At 39.8% G+C, this 17,234-nt stretch overlaps 1 protein-coding gene across 8 annotated transcripts in view; it reads right to left on the bottom strand.

The window, feature by feature from the left end:
- LOC122793060 (synuclein alpha interacting protein) overlaps positions 1-17,234 on the bottom strand; it is a 2,145,219-nt gene that overhangs the window by 752,128 nt on the left and 1,375,857 nt on the right. For all 8 annotated transcript variants that reach the window (XM_044060745.1, XM_044060746.1, XM_044060744.1 and 5 more), the window contains one exon: positions 14,934-15,040. In XM_044060745.1, coding sequence (XP_043916680.1) covers positions 14,934-14,990 — 57 coding nt within the window. In that variant the 5' untranslated portion in view covers positions 14,991-15,040. The remainder of the gene's footprint in view (positions 1-14,933; positions 15,041-17,234) is intronic.

Below are 17,234 nucleotides of genomic sequence, written 5' to 3'. Positions count from 1 at the left end.
ATAAGTACTTCTACAGTAAATGAGAATATGGCAAGGACTGTTACTGCAACTGCAAATATTTAAATGCGTTCTTAGAATACGATGATCCTGATGAAGAAGGAAAAGGATTTAACCATGCTGGACAGGTGGGTGCCAGATGAAAATGCAACGAACATAAGTATACTTTTTGGATCAGTCTGCAAATTGTGGGGAGTATAGTCTAAATTTAAGGCTGTAGTATCTCAAAGCATTACCCTTTCTTCAAGATACAACAACTTTGGAGTCAGTACATAAAAGTAGAATGAGTTTGCCTTGGTTGATGCCTCACATTTTGGGGGAGGACAACAAAGTCATGCTGCCCCCCCTCCCCCTGCAGACATGCTTGAAATGGTTAACAGCAAGCACTGCAATGCAGTTTTCTGTTAGAATTGTTTAAGTATTGGTACCCAACAGCAGAAGGTGTAGCACACTGAATACAGATCCTAGCAAAGTACCGAGCTGCATATGTGCATTTAATATCAAATTAATGTTGTGTCTTTCGGCTTTTCCCGGTTAGGGGTCGCCACAGCGGAACTCTGGTCTGTTAATGATTGGCAGCAGATTTTTACTGAGTTGCCGGCCCTGACGCACAACCTTCAACGAGGTACACCATTCACGCATGTCTCCACGCAGAAGAAGCTCTAGCTGAAAATTGAACAGGACAACGTCTTACTGTGAGGCGACAATGCTACCGCAGCACCACCACCGCACTTTATTTAATATCAAATTAATAACAAATAACAAATTTAATAGCAAATTCATAAAACACAACAGTGGCCATCAGACTGGAAAAAGTCAATCAATTTATATTCCATTTCCAAAAGGGGAAATGCTTGAGAGTGTTCAGATTATTGAACAAGTATACATTTCATGTGATAACAAAGTAATGCTGAAGATCCTGCAAGCTGGACTCTAGCAATATACGAACAGCAAACTACCAAATATTGAAGAGGGTTTTAGAAGGGGCAGAGGCACCAGAGATCAAATTGCCAAAATATGCTAATAATAAAGAAAACAATGGAGTTGGAGAAAAAAAAGTAATTACCTCTCTTTTGCTGACTACTCTAAAGCCTTTGACTGTGAGAACCATAACAAAATGCTGCAAGTTCTTAGAGAAATGTGGAAACTGTCACCATATTTTCCTCCTGAAAATGTGTATGTAGAACAAGAAACAAAAGTAAGAACTAAATATGCAATATCTAACTGCCGCAGGATTGGGAAACTAGTGTGATTCGTCTGTATTTTGTTACCCTACTTATTTAATTTATATTTATTTATTTATTTTTATTTTATTTGTCATTTGTTAACCGGATTGGTCCAACTGGGCAAGTGGCCCATTATCAGTGCAGACCCAAGGAGAAAAGCTCCAGTTACAAACAAATTTACAGTAAGTTTTATACTAACATTCAGAGATAGCAGAACAAGTTACAACAGACACATCGAATAAAAAGCTTGAGACAAGTACATGACAATAACCAAGTAGCATACTAGTAGCATACTAGTATCACAGTTACAAACAAATTTACAGTAAGTTTTATATTAACATTCAGAGACAGCAGAGCAAGTTACAGCAGAAGCATAGAATAAAAAGCTTGAGACAAGTAGCATACAAGTATCACAATCTAACAGAGATTAGTAAAACTTGACATGTACATTAAAAGAGACCTAGATTAAAAATTTTGAAGGTTGGATTAGTCAGGTGAACATGTAACAAGTTAGAATCTAAAAAGGGATGGAATTATTATACAGTACTAGGATATGGAGGGTTAAGTTGGGTCATGACAGGGGCATGTCTTGGTATTACATAGGAGAAGTTTGATTTAAAGTGTAATGGGTGGGCAATGGAGCGTATGTGTAAAGGAAGTTTATGCTGAATATATCGTGCTAAATGTTGAGTTAGATGAATCTGTTGATGGAATCATACTTCCCAAGACAAATATTAACAGTCTCAAATATGGAGATGATGCTGCCCTGATAGCTTTGACTGAAGAAGAGTTGAAGAGCCTTACTGCTGAAGGTGAAAGTAGAAAGTGCAAAAGTTGGTTATGCTGCTCAACATAAAAAAAACACACTAAAATGTTATCACATAGTCCTTTCAATCCTTGGCAAATAGAGGGAGTGGTGGCTGTGACACACTTTACCTTCTGGACTCAAAGATCTCTATAGATGGTAACTGCAGCAATGAAATTAAAAGAAGCTTGCTTCTTAGAATATCTGTATAATGTATACAAAAGCAAAGACATCACATTGTCAACATGGGTATATATAGTCAAAGAGTACAACTGCATCTACTTACCATAAACTTAAATGTTTGTGTATCTTCACTATTGCAGTAATAATATGTTGGGACTTACTGATGTGAAAGCTTGACTGCACACTAAAGACTTTTTCTCTTCTTCCAGGCAGAGCAGACAACCTCCCCTCCAATTTTCTGGGTGTTATCCACACCTTAGACCAGCAGCACAAAGCACCCATACTGCCCACAGTAGGGTCACAGTAGGGGGGCATGAAAGGGGAAACAAAACTCGGGAAGGGAACCTAAAGGATATGGAAAAGGATGCCCATCCCAACCCAGAACTTAGAAGAGGGGAATGGAGGATGGGAAGAATAATGCAACAGTGAAGCCACTCGAACATTCACATTTATAGGTTCATAGGTTGGTACTAGGCTGTCGGCCCAAGGGCCTATACAAGCTAAGCCATAACAATTTCCTGGATATTTCTTCCTACAATATTTACTTCCCTGGATCCCTGTCTAGCAGGGTGACTGACGTGATCCCTGGGATGAAATTCCTATCTCCCATCCAATCGTCAAGGTTCCTTTTGAAGAGGACCAAGGAGGCGCTCTGCTTGACATGTACGGGCAGTCTACTCCACAGTACGGGGAGTCTCTGGGTCAGGAACCTATCCCTCCAGCAGGTTTTGTTCATTGTGATGACAAGATTTAGATCCCTGGGGCATGTGGCTCTGAGGGATTGGGATTTCTTTAAGTGGAGCATGTCCAACAGCTCAGGGTTTGACATGGCCTTGTATGTTAAGCAGAGATCTCCTCTGAGTAGATGATATGCCACAGAGTATAGCTGGAGTTTTTTTAGAATGGTCAGCATAGGGCATCTGCTTTAGGCCTGTGATTCTTTTAGTGAGGTATTTCTGCAGCCTTTCCAGCTGTTGCAGATGCCTTGTGAGGTACATACCAAATGGGGTGTTGTACTCTATAATAGGTCTAATGAGGGATGAGTACAGTGGGACAATGACCTCCTTTTTTCTGGATGAAAAGCCCTTGGTGATGAGGTGTGCCACATAGAAGGATTTCCTAACTTCTGTTATGGTAAGCAGACACTTGCAGTAACAAATTCCAAAGTTAAGTTTGGGAGGTAAGAAAAGTAACTAGGGTGAAGCTAGAAGGACCTGCAAAACTGCACAGGCAAAACCATGTCTAGCTATTAAAAAAGAGGAGAGGTTGTAGCTCTTGGTAAAAGTATGGAGAGAGAAACAGATGGCTGCTTCCAAAATTTCTATGGTAGATACACCCCTGAAGAAGGCATCTGTACTTGCTGTAGTTTTAGTGGAATGTGTTCTGATATGCTGTGGCACCTGTTTTCCATGGTGTTTACAGCAAAATTTGATACAATAAGAAATCTATTTGGAAACAGTCTGTCTGTTGACAGGACTACATAACTGATTAGATGCAAAGGAGTCAAACTATTGATTAGACTTCCTGAATGTTTTATCTTGTCAAAGTTATAACAGAGTTGTCTCTGGACATCCAATGTGGGAAGGGTCCTCTCTCCTTTGTTTTGTCGTTTTGACAAAAAAGTAGGGAGATACACAGTTTGATTCAGAGACATCTCACTGAGCATATTAGGCATAAGGGATGAGTTGGTTCTCAAGGACACTCTGTCAGGGTGAAATCATAGGAAAGGCTCTGTAAAAATAAGAGCACAAAACAGAAATTCTCATAGCTGAGGTGATGGCTACTAAGAATGTCATTTTCTAAGTTAAACACTATAGCTGTAGACACTGCTGGCTCAAAGGGTGGAAAAGTAAACTTCTACAAAACAGGATGGATTAAGGGCTCTAATCAGAGGACTGAGGTAAATTATGTCCTTAAGGAACTGGTTTGACAAAGGATTAGAAAACAGAGAGGGCTGCATGGGAAGACATGCAGATATTGCAGATTCATGAATCTTAATGGAATACCAACAGAGCCCTTCTGAAAAGAGCTCACCCAGGGAAGATAGTAACAAGGGTAGTTTTGCTGACAAAGGATGGGCCTTGGAATGGCACCATACAGAGAATCTCTTCCATTTTGACAGATATGAATTCATTGCAGTGGGCTTTCAATTCTCTTTCAGAATGAGTAAGACGTCCTTGTCTAGAAAATTTCCCTGAGGGATAAAGATTGAATTATTCATGCTGTTAGCCTCAGGGTACTCAAGCTAGGTTGAAAGATGGTTCTCCTGTTCTTTTACAGTGGCTCCACCTGCTGTGGAAGCAGTCATGGTTCCTGTCTGCTCATACTGTGTAGCAGTGGGAACCAATATTATCTTGGCCAAAGGGATGCAATTAGGATTGCCTTTGGCCTTCTTCATCAAGTTTTATTAATAACCTGGGAATGAGAGGTAGGGGAGGGGAAACATCGAGAAAGATCCCTGTCCACAGGAAGGAGGAAAGTATCCATCCACCAGGCCTCAGAATATTTGGACCTCATGCAATATTTCTGTAGTTGCCTGTTTTCTTTGGATGCACAAAGGTCTACTTCTGGCACACCCCGTCTTTAAGTATGATTTGTGAAAAGGTTCTGTTTAGCATCCACTCATGAGTGTCTGACACTGACCTGCTAAGGTAGTCTGCCAGGTTGTTATTTTCTCCTGTCAGGTAGTGTACATGCATCCCAAGTCCATTGCTTTGTGTCAGAGGGGATATGGGTGGGTACCTCCTTGTTTATTTGTTTATGTACCACATCATTGTGGTATTGTCTGGCTTTAACAAAAGGTGCCTGGTTTCTACAAATTTTTGAATGCCATTCCATCTCAGAATAATGCTAACATTTCCTTCTGATTGATGTGGGACTGGAGAATTGTAGACTCCAACTGGCCTTGCACCTGAAGGTGAATGGAGTGGATGTCCCATGCTTTGTGAGAGGTGTCTGAAGACATGACTTAATTTTCTAGCTGGTATAAGAAAGGAATTTGTTTGTTCTGAAGACAGGCCTCTATCCACCATCAGTGGTCCTTTTTTGTGCATGGGACATGCCTTACCTTCTGGTTTAAGGAATGTTGGTTCTGGCACCACACCTCTTTTCAGACACCTTTTGATTTTCTCCATATGCAGTCTGGCTAGGGGAATCATAGAGATGTAGAAGATCATGTACTCTGGAGCCCTGGAGATCTCTCTGGCCAAAATAAATACCTGATGAAGCCATGACTGGAAATACTGTATCCAGAAGGCTGCCTTCTCTTGTGGTAGGAGGGTCATCTGCTTGTCAGTACCTATGAGGGCTCCTAAGAATACCATCCTCTGAGTGGGGATCAGATTTAACTTATTTAGATTAAGGGTGCAATCCCAGCTTGAGAAATAGTTCCTGGTTAGGTGGAGAGATGCCTCCAGTTCCTTCACAGATTGTGCCTGAATTAGGCCATCATCTAGAGAAGGGTAAATTCAGATGCCCTTTGTCCTGCAATATGCAACTAGTAGAGCATGGTATATTAAAAAGATCTGGGAGCAGTCAACAGACCAAAGGACAAAGCACAGAACTGATGATGTTTCCCACCTGCTCTGAAATGGATGTACCTCTTGTGAGGTTTAAGTGTCCTTTAGATCTAGGGTGACCATTTACACCTGGGGAAAAAGCATGGGCAGAAGTTTTTGAGAAGTTAATACTTTGGGGACCAATAGGCCTGATACCTTGATCTGCTTGCTGTCTCCTTTGGTATTTATGTTGCTTGTCCCTCCTGATCCTCCTTCTACTTTGCCTAGACTTGGAGGCAGGAAAGGAATAGGGCTTGCTAGAATAGTTCCTCTTAAAGCTCAGTGGCTGAACCTGTAAAAAGTCCTTAACAGTATGCAGGGTTAGAGTTGTCCTCCAGTTTCTTAAAAACAGCTTGGGGTTTTGATTTAAAGAGAAAATCATTATCAAGGGAAGCATACAAGATTTTGGACTTAACTTGCTTAGGAAGGGTGTATTCCCTTAACCAAGAATGTCTACTAATAACTGACTCAGAAGCAGCCCTACTGCTAGATATCTCTCAAGCATGAATGCAACAATGCAAGGAATGTTTTGTAAGCTGATAACAGGAGTTGAAGAGATCTAACAGTTCCTAAGTGAGACCTCCATCTTTCATCCCCTGCAGCTTGTCCTTCCATCTAGTCCAGGAGAGTTTTCTAGAATTTAACCATAAGGAACTGGCAATTGAGAACTCTCATGGCCAGGGTAGATGAAGTGTAGACTTTCTTGCTGAACTTGACTAGGGTTCTACCTTCTTTCTCAGTTGGCAAATGGTTTCTAGAGGAGCTACCTTTGGCTCCCTTGGGACCTGAAGACACCCTCTCAGGGTCAACCACTGGATTCTTAAAAAGGTGTTTGTGAGAAATCATAACACTACAGGAATGGTTTGGTTTCATAGGAGCCAGTGGTTGGGAGTCAGGCTGCAGGGAAGAGTCAAGATTGATATTATTCACTACTCCTACGACAGAATTAATTGCCAGAGGTTTATGGTCAGGGAGCCTAAGAAATTCTCTAAACCTTTTCCTAGACTGAGGAAATCCTGTAACTCCCTGTTTAAGTATTGTCTCCTCAAAGGTGAAGTTCTCATGTGGTGAAGCTGAGGCAAGATTTTCATCTCACTCTAAATCCGCATATGAGCCAGAATAAATCTGGTCTACATATGCCAACTCATCCTCATCTGGGTCATAAGAATCACTGAATTTCTGGGGTGAGTTCCTTCCTTTTCTTTTCCCAGGAGAATATTTAGTCCTGCTGTCCCAAAGCTCTCTGGATCACATAATATCCATGAGATCCTCAGCTAGTCTGACAAGGACCTCCAGGTATGCCTGATGAGATTCAGACCCATACATCCTAGACTGAGATATGCTGGGTAGAGCCTTCTTGGGCTTTGCCTTGATCATAGGATCATCAAAGGTTACTAGGCTAATGGTCTTAGAGCCTTTTAAAGCTTAGCCGTTCATGCTCCAATTTTCCCATTTATCAATGCCCACAGACTAGAATGGCTTTGGTATTTGTCTGTGCCTTAGGGCATCTACAAGCAGCCCTTCTCCATAAGGGACAAAGGCCCTCCAACATGTTTTGCTTATGTCATAGAAGAGGTTTAGATAATTAGATCTAGTAATTCTAGTGCTGTTTGATTTGCAAAGGTGTAACAGATTCATCAGGGCTGGATCACAGAATGCCTTGTGGGTTCATCATAGATCATCCCTCAGCAACCTATAGGAGACCTAGAACAGGGACATTAAGGCTGTCCTCACAGGATATGTTATTTACACCTTATATTCTTTTAGAGAGGTGTTCAAAAGACATGCGTAGAATGGGCGTGCCTTTGTTGAAGGTTGGGCGTCGAGCTGGCACCTTGGCACCGTAAAAATCTACTGCCAATCATTAGCGGACCGGAGTTCCGTTGTGGCGACCCCTAACTGGGAAAAGCTGAAAGAAAAAACAACATTCTTTTAGACAGGAACTTCTGTGGCCACTCTAGCTACTGCAAATTCCTGGTCAGGCACACGCCAAAGGGTACATTGTACTTGAGTTTTGGTCTAATTAGGGCTGAGTATATTGGTAAGTTCTGTATACCTGGATGTCATGTACTTACTTATAAGCTGTGCCATACAGATGGATTTTCTCCTCACCATGGACACATGGTGATCAAAGTTCAGGTTGCCATCAACCTGAGTTGTTTAGTCCCTTACTACTGGGTCTAGTCTTAGGAGACTGTTATCAATGCTGTAATTAGCAGGTGTGGTCATCTTCCCAAGTGGTACAATAATGCACTTTTTGCATTGAGTTTTAGGCCATAGCTATGGCACCAGTCATTTGTTTGTGTCAGACCATCTTGGTGGATAGCTACATTTTTCAGGGATTAAATGACTGCACCCAGCTTGCAGTTGTCAGCAGATTTGGTCAGCCAAAGGTCCTCTACATTTGCTTTGACTTCACAGAAGTATATTCTGAGCAGGAAAGTTGGCTTTGGGTGTGATGTTAGATGTACTCGGCCCAGGTTGAAGACTGGTGGCTGCAGCCTGTGCCCAGTCAGCTGAAACTTCTTCTCACAGATGGGAAATGTTGCCCTCCCTCCAGAGTTGTCCTGGAACAAGCATTATAAGCTTGGACCTGCAGAGCGACCCTTGACCTAACTAATGACTCAAGTCCTTTGGTTCATGCAGGCATCGAGGGGACCGATGGCATATTAGACTCCAAAAGGGTCTTGGCAGAGGCCTTGGTTGCATGCTCAGTTAGTGGATGGGACTGTGAAGGTGTCTCTGCTCCTTCAACAATCATGGGCCTGGATGGGCTGACTGATACTGTTTCATTCTTATCTGCGATCCTAACTTATTTTGGACATTTCTCCTGCATGCAATGCGGAAGCTCAAGTGCAAGTTGAGCAGGATACACCATAATGCACGAGATCTCTGACACTCCCCTTACACCATAATGCACATGGGACCCCTGACACTCCACTTCTGTTTTTAAATATTTCTGTAGGGATTCTGTCCTTTAAATGAAATAGACACAAATAGACACAATGGGGACAATTGAGCATGTTGTGCTGTGGACCCAGACAAAAAAAGTCACTGTATGTGGAAGTCCCAGTGAAGGATTTGTTTACCAAACTCCAAGCAAATATTTCTCTTAACAACAGAACTGTAGATAAGGAAAAGGAAAACAGTTCTCCTGTGGGGTACTTATGTTTATCTCAGTTCAAACTCTGCCCTCAGATCGACTAATGACACAGCACATCTGTATCAGGCTCTGATGAAAAGAAAGAAAGAAAGAACTGAGAAAATGGCACCAGGCAAGAACTCATACTCTGACGAGCTGATGTTGGAGAGGAGGACGTCTGCTGATCCTGGAGGCAGAAAATCCCAAAGAGTAATTACTGCAACAGTGAATCATGAAGAGCATTTATGGCTTTCCTGGTAATAGCATACGGTTGTAAGAATTTGACTATAAGGAAGGCTGTGTGCTACAAAATCAAAGTTTTTTAACTCTGATGTTAAAGAAACATTTGAGAATTCCATGGACTACAAGATGATAAAATCAGTTAGTAGTGATGTAAGTAAATACACATTGTTCACAGGAAGGTGTCACAGTAACACAAATTGAAATACTCTGGTCACATAATGCAAAGGCAGGATTAAATACAGAAGGCACTGATGCTGGGAAATAGTGAAGGCAAAAGAACGAGAAGCAAAAGCTAAGGTGGGAGGACACGATTACTGAGTTAATGAATCTGAATTTTCAACAACTTGAACAAGCAATAGTTGGCAGACAAGTTCAGTGTGCCTGCTAAAGTCCTTGAGGCCACAAAGATTCATACTTGACAGAATGACTAAACAACAACATACGCTAATACATTTGGCCAGAAACTACAGTAATAACGCACCCTTTGGTCTTTACTTTAGAGTGATAAGATACCAATGGGTTCAGTCCCTGTATTTGACAGGATGGAGAGAGAGTTGTGTCTACTATAAAAAAACACTGTGTCAGAGTAATGGATGAAATGCAATTCTTAAATACCTTTATTAAATTATCACTTAAGATACAAACACGCATACATTAAAAAAGAAAACAAACCATATTAACATTTTTCATTTACCATTTACGAGCATTACACATTGCATAGGTTCATAGGTTCATAGGTTTATACTAGGCTATCTGCCCTGGGGCAATTACAAGCCTAGCCCGATTTTGTTTGGCTTATGCCACCCCTTGATTTGAGTATACTGTGCCCTTTTTAAGGTTTAGTTTGCTGTGCCTCTGTCTAATAGTGACACGGAAGTAATCTCCGGGACAAACCTACGATTCCCCATCCACTCATCAAGATTCTTCTTGAAGAGATTCAGTGAGGTGCTCTGCCTAACATGAATTGGAAGTTTATTCCAGAGCTAAGGGAGCCTCTGGGTTATGAATCTGTCCCTCCAGCAAGTTCTATTTATTTCAGTGCTGAGGTTCAAGTCCCTCGAGCATGTGGCTCTAAGGGATTTAGATTTACTGAGGTGGAGCATGTCCATTAATTCTGGATTGGACATAGCTTTATATGTCAGGCATAGATTTGCCAAAGGATATGACTATACACTTTTTGGCATTTAGCTTTAGACCATATTTATTTTCTTTCTTTTTAACAATTGTCATTCTCACCAACATTACAAAAATTGCTCAGTTCCTGCCTTCCCTTAAACCTCACTCCTCCTCCTGAACATTATTCTGCATGGATTATTTTCACAAATTTTACTTACTTCTACATAATTTTCACCTTCTAGTTTCTACAAATTCCACATCCAATTCTTTGTCACTTTGACTTTTTTTGGCTAGAATTACACTTAAACAATTTTTTTTCAGAGGCAGGTAGATAGTCTATTGTATTCCTCATCCTTCAAACAGAAAATTATAGTAGACGAGTGAACCCATCTGTAGCCCACAGTAAGCACTATATACACACATATGCCCCCCCCCCCCACACACACACTCACACACAGATATAGATATAGCTATGGGGATGAATTCTCTGCCTGGAAATGTGAGTCTTTTGGCAATTGCACATATTGTCCATATGCATGTAGAATATAGTACTTTACATATGTTAACACACCAAAATCCTACCATTTGGCATTATTACTTGTAATCATGACAGGATAGTTTATGTTGTTTTCTGAACATGTGGGCTATTTATTTCAATCAGACTACATGCTCTTGAAAAACACGGATAACAGTGCACTTTAGTGATATGAAGTGTAGGACAGAAAGAATCATCCTACATAAACATAACTTAATACATGATGGAGCTACTTTTGTATTTACAATAATTAACTGTTAACGTCACTTATTCAGTAGTCTAATGAATTACCTAACTGTATCTCATACATCTAACACACACACACACACACACACACACACACACACACACACACACACACACACACACATATATATATATATATATATATATATATATATATATATATATATACACACACACACACACACACACACACACACACACACACACACACATATGGGTCTATGTTGTTTTATCAAAATTTCAAAAGTTCGAATCCCATATGGCCAAGAACACATGATCGAAGTTTTGAAACTTCAAAAGTGCAACAAAAACACTAAACCTAAACAAAAAGCTTCATTTTTTATGTTTCTGTAGTCCCCTGCACCCCCACACCCCCTGCTACTTAAATATACCAACTCTGAGATCACACTACAGCGAGGAAAATGTTAAAACTACAGTTCCACGCTGTACTGCAATCACAATTCAAAGTGTTTGAAGTTTCAAACCTTCAATCATATGGTCTTGGCCATATGGGTTTCGAAGTTTTGAAACTTCGATAAAACAAGGTAGACCCATATATATATATATATATATATATATATATATATATATATATATATATAATCGGGGGGGTGGGAGATACAGTCTTCACATTGGAGTGGGTGCAGGGGGCTTGCCGCCCAACAAAAACAATGCTTTTTCATTTTCTTTTGTTTTTTAGTTTTAGATTTCACATGCATTGACATTGTTTCTTGGTGCATATGTATAAAATTTTAATATATATTTTATTAGTGTTACTGATTTTTTTATTACAGAGAAATATTTATAGTGTATTAATTAAATTAGAGAAGTTTATATTATATTGTATTAAGGAAACTTTATATTAAATTGTACATTATTAGAGTATAGAATTTTAAATTATGTAATGTGTTTCTACTGGTGGTTTTGAAATGGGTGTGGGTATAAATGAGGATTGATGCTTTGAAACTTTTTATCTTAAGAAGTTAGAGACGAAAACATATTGTGGAACCTGTTATCCTTAATGGTGTATTGGAGAGCCTTTATTGTTGCAATAAACTGTTTCGAGAAGAGTTTGCCTGCTTTGTGCTTGGTTTACCATTAGAGTGCTGTGGACTTGGTTTTGGTTATTGACAGCACTTTTTTCTTTATTTGGTGTATTTTGGTGCATATGTTCAGTGCAGTGTGTGGACGCTGGTGATTTCGAACTCATGAGTTGAATGTTTTATAGATGACTTTTATGTTTTCAACAGTAACCATCTGAAATATCAGGATCCACTAGTGCAAGTCCCAAAACATGGAGAATGAATGGTCAAAAGAACAGATTTACATATACAAAATCCGAGATGGCCATTTCCTGGAATATTTCTTTTTCACTGAGTTGTGGCAATCTTAAAGTTGGACCCCTACAAAAAAAAATATTTAAAGGAGAAGAGTAAAATTTGAAATTTATAAATTCATTCTTTTCCTGGATTTTCAGTCTTTTTTTTCTGGTACATCCATCATTCACACACAAACACGCACACACATATATACATATACGGGTCTACTTCAGAAGGCTGAAAAAAACAAAAGACTGAATCCCAAAAGACTGAAAATTCAAAATACTGAATAATGGAATTTGCCCCTTCTCCACTGCTATGCGATCTTGGAGTTAGTATATACAGTTAGCAGGGGGTGTGGGTAGCACAGACCCCCACATGAGGAGTTCAGGGGGCTTGCCCCCTGCATTAAAATGTGTTCAGTATTTTATTTTTTATTTATTTATTTATTTATTTTTATTTTTTATTTTACATTTGTTAACCGGGAAAGTCCGACTGGATACAGGTCCATTTTCAGTGGAGGCCCGGGGAGAAAAGCTCCAAATGTACATAACAAGTGTAAATACAGTGAAATTATTACAGTAAATTATAACAAAATTGACATTTGTTTAACGATGCATACACACAGGATGACCCCTATTTTGAATTTTCAGTCTTTTGCGATTCAGTCTTTTGGTTTGTCAGTCTTCTGAAGTAGACCCACATATATATATATATATATATATATATATATATATATACATATATATATATATATATCTGAATAAAGTGCAAAAACTAGAGCACAACAATGTTAAAAGGTGCAAAATGATGCTTAACAATGCAGTATTCTTCCTGATTTTGTACTGTAACTACTCCATGACATGTCCTGTATATGAACCCTGCTGCCACAAAACTGATTTGATACAACCTTCATCTAAATATGTATCATTTAAGGCAAGCCATCTGCAACAACATCCTAGTTCTGTGGTTAAAGTGCTTGTGTCACAGCTCCACAGTTCATTCCTGACCGCCAATTACCGTCAGTATATAAATTGTTTGACCACATCTTTGTGTGTTTTCTTTGTGCATCACACTTTTTCACCTCTCCTAAAACATGCTGTGTAATCAAATTCCTGTTCATACGATCAAGTGTTGAAACACTGAACGACTAAAGAGACAAAATTATAATGCTGGACATTGTAAGCCTGACCGATAAATAAAACCACACAGAAAATAAAAGTTTTAATAATCAGGCGACCTCCTAGTCCTTGGTACTCCGTTAAACCCTGGCTAGTTTCACAATAGTATACTCCATTTTTCTGTGTCCATTATTGTCTGATTGAACTCACTGGTGAGCTTCTGATGATCAGCTCTGTAAACTCATTCACACTGTAAACAATCAGGTCATATGAATAGAATCAGGCTGATTGTCTGTATACATATACTGTATTTTCTGATAGGGGCAAGCCATCACCGATATCTGATAACTACATACTCTCAGCATTTTGTTCCCCAAGTGCTTGTCGGATGTGTAGTTTCTTTCCATGAAGGACAGCCTCATGGATACAGTGCTGTGTGCCACATAACTGGGGGCATGAATGTCATAGTCCTGCGGCTGGGTTGAATTTTTCAGAATACATAACCTTCCTGCCATGAAGGCTGACATCTATGGGTGGTTGCACAATAGCTGTTGTGAGGAAGCCTCTCCTGTCACTGAAGTGGCATGCTGCACTGTTGCCCCACCCATCTTATTTTATTGGCTGAAAGCTCCGTCAACAGCTCCCACTCACCAGAAGCCTTAACATTGGGAACTCCATAACAGGCACCCTTAACCTCAGTTTTGCAAGACATAAATACATGCAGGCATTGCCTCATCATTTCTCTCCTGCCCAACAATGACTTTTCCAATGCTTGGATCACTAGTTCAGCCTTGGTTATCAGGGTTTCATCCCTCTGCACCATGCAGCAAACACATGTACTTCATTCTGTCACTGACTTTGTGACCCAGACCATGATTAACACATAAATAAATATCTAAAATCTTAGGTGAGTTACACAAGTAAGCTGTCTCAAAATCGTCAATATCAACACAGCTTTTACAGCTAAGGACAACAAGTGCTGGTTCTTTTCATACAACTATTGCTGCCAACTTTAGATAGGTCTGGTTCTGCTTTAAAGGGGACAGAGTTGATTCTTTACATACGAGATTCTTTATTTCTGCATGAATGCCTTTGCCTTTAGACCCAAACACATTTTTGGAAAAGGATGGCTGGTGTGTAGTGGTTTCAGATTTTTATCAGACTCTGTTCACCCTGCAGTAATTATCACCATTTGTGCTTGTGGTAAGCAATACTAACTTCTGCTTGAGCACATTTCAAAGACAGCAAAGATTAAAAAAGCTACACAATTTCCTTTTGAATTCAGTGTTAACCAGCTGATGTAACTAATAGCTATTTTAACACTACTCTTCCTGCAGCCTCAGACCTGCGCTTAGGTAGAACAGCAGTTCCAATACTTTTAAATGGAGTGTAAAGGTGCTGTATCCTTTTCTATTATCTGACAGGAAAGAAAGTGCTACTCACGGAGATATCATCGGTAAAATCTATCTCATCCAAGTCAAGATATTCAGGTGCTTCCATTATCGCTTCATGTGCATCTTGAAGGAATGGATATAACTATTCATGCAGCACTAAAGAGAGAAAAAACAGAGAAAGGAAACAGCACATTAAACCATAAGCTGGACATCTCATAAAAGAAATCTCAACATGAACATTTTATTTCCATACTTAGGCTTATATTTTAATTTTCCAACATTTTCAAGCAGAGAAAAACCTCAAATCACATCCAGGAGCTAACTTCAAATTTAATAACAGGTCCTGTCATCACTTGGGACAGGATTTACAGGTCACAGATGCACAGAAATATTAGAGGGCTTACAGATTTCTGAGAAACAGAGTTCATTAAATGCTGTAATTTCAAGCAACTTGCCAGTAAATGCAGATGGGTGGTCATCACTCAAGGCATTGGTCTCATTCCTGGATAGGTCAGCTCACTGAAACTGGGCAACTCTTAGTTGCCTGACTGCTAAAACATAACAATGAAATATTCGTGCAGCTAAGTGTCTTTAGGGTCTGGCTGCAGTATTATGGCTTGAGTTCCAGAATGTTTCTTCCGAATAACGTCAAGCACTGCAGCAGTGGTGAGGCTCTGAAGTACAACATGAAAAGCAATTCTGCCCTGCCCTCTAACCACAGAATCTGTATTGCAGAGTGGAAATGTGATTTTCTTCAGTCAACTTTAACAGATGATTCCAGGCTATTTTATGTGGTACTTTTAACTTACTGGTCACAGTTTAGTTCCTTTTATTTTTAAACATTTCTTTTACTATGTTTAAATATAGCACAAGAATTCCAGTTTTCATTCCATATGTTTATAACAACATAATTTTTCCCACAAGTATTGACATAACTATCAGTGTAATGAATTACACCCAGCCCCCACCAAACGCAATACCAATGTTTTCTTATATTTGCACTATTAAAATAATACTAGATTTTCACCAGGGTCTCCATCCTGAAGACACATGGCAGGTGGATTGATGAGATTCTACCTGAAGTATGCGTGACTGTGCATCCACGTGTTTTCTATAACAGCTTCTCCTGTTCCTTAACACCACCAGCATACATGAAAAAATCCCTTATTACTTTTCCATGATATATATGTATTTTTTTGTTTTTTTTGCTGCCTGTCAATCATCATCCACTCTTGGCCAATCAACCCATTTGATCCATCATTACCAAGGGTGACAATCAGCCAAGAAGGACTATCATTAAGCAGTAGAAGGGGGATGTGCAGTGGGCTAACTTTGCTGGTCGTCAATAACTTTCACAATGAATGTCGCCATTAAGCAGCCCTCCTCATTCTGTTAAGCAAATGAAGTGTTTTTTTCCCAATGCCCATTGAAGAAATCACACTTTTCTATGTGCTTCCTTAGAATCTGCAATTTTTGCTCCCTCATTCCCAGGACAGGCGATCAGGATACAGCCATTTATTCCTCACTGTGTTGTGACCACTAAGGGATCCCAGATCACCTAGGCTGCAAGCAGGGCACAGCAGTGTCAGGCTATTCTGTTATATTCTTGCTCCATCCTGTTTATGTTTTTTTACACTTCTGGTTGTGCCCCATGTTTCCTTTTTGTAACTTGTCTGAGGCCAGTAAAAATCTTAAATATATATTTATAATAATCCTTTAACTTTCTTTTTGAAATTTGGTCAGCACATGCAAAACTGAAAAAAATTGTGGAAAATGCACAGGATATTATGATCCACCTAAGCAAGTATTCGTCTAGCACCTCTTTCTCCTTACCCTGCTCTCCCACTTTTAGCCCTGGGTGAGGATATTCTCAATAAAAAAAAAAAAAATGGTTGACTTCTACAGTGTTCCCTTACAAAAAATGATTTGCCTGCATGATTCTCTGCACTTCAACTGTAACAGACAATTTGAACACATCTGTGTGCCCTGTTCAGTCACAGCCTTACCTCAGGTATTGTCCCTACCAAATGGCGTGCTGCTACAGTCATCACTCTCCATAAAGGGGGAATGACTACAGACCCTGGGAATTATCGCCCCATTAGCCTGACGAGTCTGATATGTAAAGATATGGAGTGCATCATCATAGACCTGATTAACAAAGACATAAGAAATCTCCAAACTCTAGACCCCATGCAATCTGACTTTGTGAAAGGGAGTTCATGCCTGCTCAACTTGGATGACTTCTTTGAGTCAGTCACCAGGGCTGTAGATGAAGGCAGGCAGTGCATACAGCCTACCTCAATCTGGCCAAGGCCTTTGACACCAATCCTCACTCAGGAATTAGTGATAA

Source organism: Protopterus annectens, chromosome 2.part0 (assembly GCF_019279795.1).
Source record: "Protopterus annectens isolate FY-2018-M chromosome 2.part0, PAN1.0, whole genome shotgun sequence".
In the NCBI taxonomy this organism is placed as follows: domain Eukaryota; kingdom Metazoa; phylum Chordata; order Ceratodontiformes; family Protopteridae; genus Protopterus; species Protopterus annectens.
The sequence above is the reverse complement of the archived record's forward strand: the minus strand, read 5'-3'. Positions and strand labels throughout refer to the sequence as shown.